The sequence below is a fragment of the Piliocolobus tephrosceles genome, unplaced genomic scaffold (genome assembly GCF_002776525.5).
Source record: "Piliocolobus tephrosceles isolate RC106 unplaced genomic scaffold, ASM277652v3 unscaffolded_35765, whole genome shotgun sequence".
NCBI classification, from domain to species: domain Eukaryota; kingdom Metazoa; phylum Chordata; class Mammalia; order Primates; family Cercopithecidae; genus Piliocolobus; species Piliocolobus tephrosceles.
The window spans coordinates 9279-12240 of record NW_022319604.1 but is presented as its reverse complement, the minus strand read 5'-3'; the positions used below and the strand labels follow the sequence as shown (position 1 = coordinate 12240).

At 55.6% G+C, this 2962-nt stretch overlaps 1 protein-coding gene across 1 annotated transcript; it reads left to right on the top strand.

The window, feature by feature from the left end:
- The first annotated feature begins 6 nt into the window (after positions 1-6).
- Positions 7-2309, top strand: LOC113222861 (heat shock 70 kDa protein 1). The gene has a single exon (XM_026452445.1). The coding sequence runs from the start codon at positions 48-50 to the stop codon at positions 1971-1973; it is 1926 nt and encodes a 641-aa protein (XP_026308230.1). The 5' UTR covers positions 7-47; the 3' UTR covers positions 1974-2309.
- Positions 2310-2962: the final 653 nt, after the last annotated feature.

Genomic DNA, 2962 nt, shown 5'->3' with positions numbered 1-2962 from the left:
GTTTCCAGTCCCGAATCTCAGAGCGGAGCAGACAGCAGGGCATCGGCATGGCCAAAGCCGCGGCGATCGGCATCGACCTGGGCACCACCTACTCCTGTGTGGGGGTGTTCCAGCACGGCAAGGTGGAGATCATCGCCAACGACCAGGGCAACCGCACCACCCCCAGCTACGTGGCTTTCACAGACACCGAGCGGCTCATCGGGGATGCGGCCAAGAACCAGGTGGCGCTGAACCCGCAGAACACCGTGTTTGACGCGAAGCGGCTGATCGGCCGCAAGTTCGGCGACCCGGTGGTGCAGTCGGACATGAAGCACTGGCCTTTCCAGGTGATCAACGACGGAGACAAGCCCAAGGTGCAGGTGAGCTACAAGGGGGAGACCAAGGCATTCTACCCCGAGGAGATCTCGTCCATGGTGCTGACCAAGATGAAGGAGATCGCCGAGGCGTACCTGGGCTACCCGGTGACCAACGCGGTGATCACCGTGCCGGCCTACTTCAACGACTCGCAGCGCCAGGCCACCAAGGATGCGGGGGTGATCGCGGGGCTCAACGTGCTGCGGATCATCAACGAGCCCACGGCGGCGGCCATCGCCTACGGCCTGGACAGAACGGGCAAGGGGGAGCGCAACGTGCTCATCTTTGACCTGGGCGGGGGCACTTTCGACGTGTCCATCCTGACGATCGACGACGGCATCTTCGAGGTGAAAGCCACGGCCGGGGACACCCACCTGGGTGGGGAGGACTTTGACAACAGGCTGGTGAACCACTTCGTGGAGGAGTTCAAGAGAAAACACAAGAAGGACATCAGCCAGAACAAGCGAGCGGTGAGGCGGCTGCGCACTGCCTGCGAGAGGGCCAAGAGGACCCTGTCGTCCAGCACCCAGGCCAGCCTGGAGATCGACTCCCTGTTTGAGGGCATCGACTTCTACACGTCCATCACCAGGGCGAGGTTCGAGGAGCTGTGCTCGGACCTGTTCCGAAGCACCCTGGAGCCCGTGGAGAAGGCTCTGCGCGACGCCAAGCTGGACAAGGCCCAGATCCACGACCTGGTCCTGGTCGGGGGCTCTACCCGCATCCCCAAGGTGCAGAAGCTGCTGCAGGACTTCTTCAACGGGCGCGACCTGAACAAGAGCATCAACCCCGACGAGGCTGTGGCCTACGGGGCGGCGGTGCAGGCGGCCATCCTGATGGGGGACAAGTCCGAGAACGTGCAGGACCTGCTGCTGCTGGACGTGGCTCCGCTGTCGCTGGGGCTGGAGACGGCCGGGGGTGTGATGACTGCCCTGATCAAGCGCAACTCCACCATCCCCACCAAGCAGACGCAGATCTTTACCACCTACTCCGACAACCAACCCGGGGTGCTGATCCAGGTGTACGAGGGCGAGAGGGCCATGACGAAGGACAACAATCTGTTGGGGCGCTTCGAGCTGAGCGGCATCCCTCCGGCCCCCAGGGGCGTGCCCCAAATCGAGGTGACCTTCGACATCGATGCCAACGGCATCCTCAACGTCACGGCCACGGACAAGAGCACCGGCAAGGCCAATAAGATCACCATCACCAACGACAAGGGCCGCCTGAGCAAGGAGGAGATCGAGCGCATGGTGCAGGAGGCAGAGAAGTACAAAGCGGAGGACGAGGTGCAGCGCGAGAGGGTGTCAGCCAAGAACGCCCTGGAGTCGTACGCCTTCAACATGAAGAGCGCCGTGGAGGATGAGGGGCTCAAGGGCAAGATCAGCGAGGCGGACAAGAAGAAGGTGCTGGACAAGTGTCAAGAGGTCATCTCGTGGCTGGATGCCAACACCCTGGCCGAGAAGGACGAGTTTGAGCACAAGAGGAAGGAGCTGGAGCAGGTGTGTAACCCCATCATCAGCGGACTGTATCAGGGTGCGGGTGGTCCCGGGCCTGGCGGCTTCGGGGCTCAGGGTCCCAAGGGAGGGTCTGGGTCAGGCCCCACCATTGAGGAGGTAGATTAGGAGCCTTCCCAAGATTACCGTTTTTGTTTTGGCGCCTCAAGACTTTGTGTTTCCTAATATTTCTGTTTGTAATTTCTCAGTTTCCTGTGTTTGCAATGTTCAAGTTTTTTGGTGAAGTACTGAATGTAACTTTTTTGGTGAAATACTGAACTTGCTTTTTTTCCAGTCTCTAGGTGTAGAGATGAATTTATACTGCCATCTTATGACCATTTCTTCTTTGTAATACACTGAACTCAGGCCATTTTTTAAGTTAGTTACTTCAAAGTAAATAAAGTAAATATGCTCAGGCCATTTTTTAAGTTAGTTACTTGAAAGTAAATAAACTTTAAAATTCAAGTGATGCCTTTTTTTCTTTTATTTGGGGGTCAGTAGGGTCTGCATAGGTTGTCTCATAGCGTCTAAAATGGAATGGCATGTTTGCCTCCAGTAAGGGCACATATTAGAGAAGTGTGGCTATTGTAATGTGATCCATTTGTGTTAGACAAATGGTATGCTCCACTAAAGCTTCTTAATTCTGGCCGGGCATGGTGGCTCAAGCCTGTAATCCCAGCACTTTGGGAGGCCGAGGTGGGTGGATCACTTGAGGTCAGGAGTTCCAGACCAACCTGGCCAATGTGGTGAATCTCTGTCTCTACTAAAAACACAAAAATTAGCCGGGCCTGGTGGTGCGTACCTGTTGTTCCAGGGAGGCTGAGGCAGGAGAATCGCTTGAACCCAGGAAGCAGTGGTAGCAGTGAGCCAAGATCACATCATTGCACTCTAGCCTGGGCGTCATAGCGAGACTCCGTCTCACACACAAAAAAAAAAAAGAAAGTTAAAAAAAAAATAGTAAAGCTTGTTGATGCTGATTGGGTGTTTAGCCTGAGGGTACAAAAAAAGTTTAACACCTGGGATGGTAGCCTCAAATTGGTGTTTGTGTAAGATTGGTCTCAAAAGAGGTGAGGTGGGGTGGGGGATGTGTCTGCAAAAGTGGTCAGAGAGGATGCAGT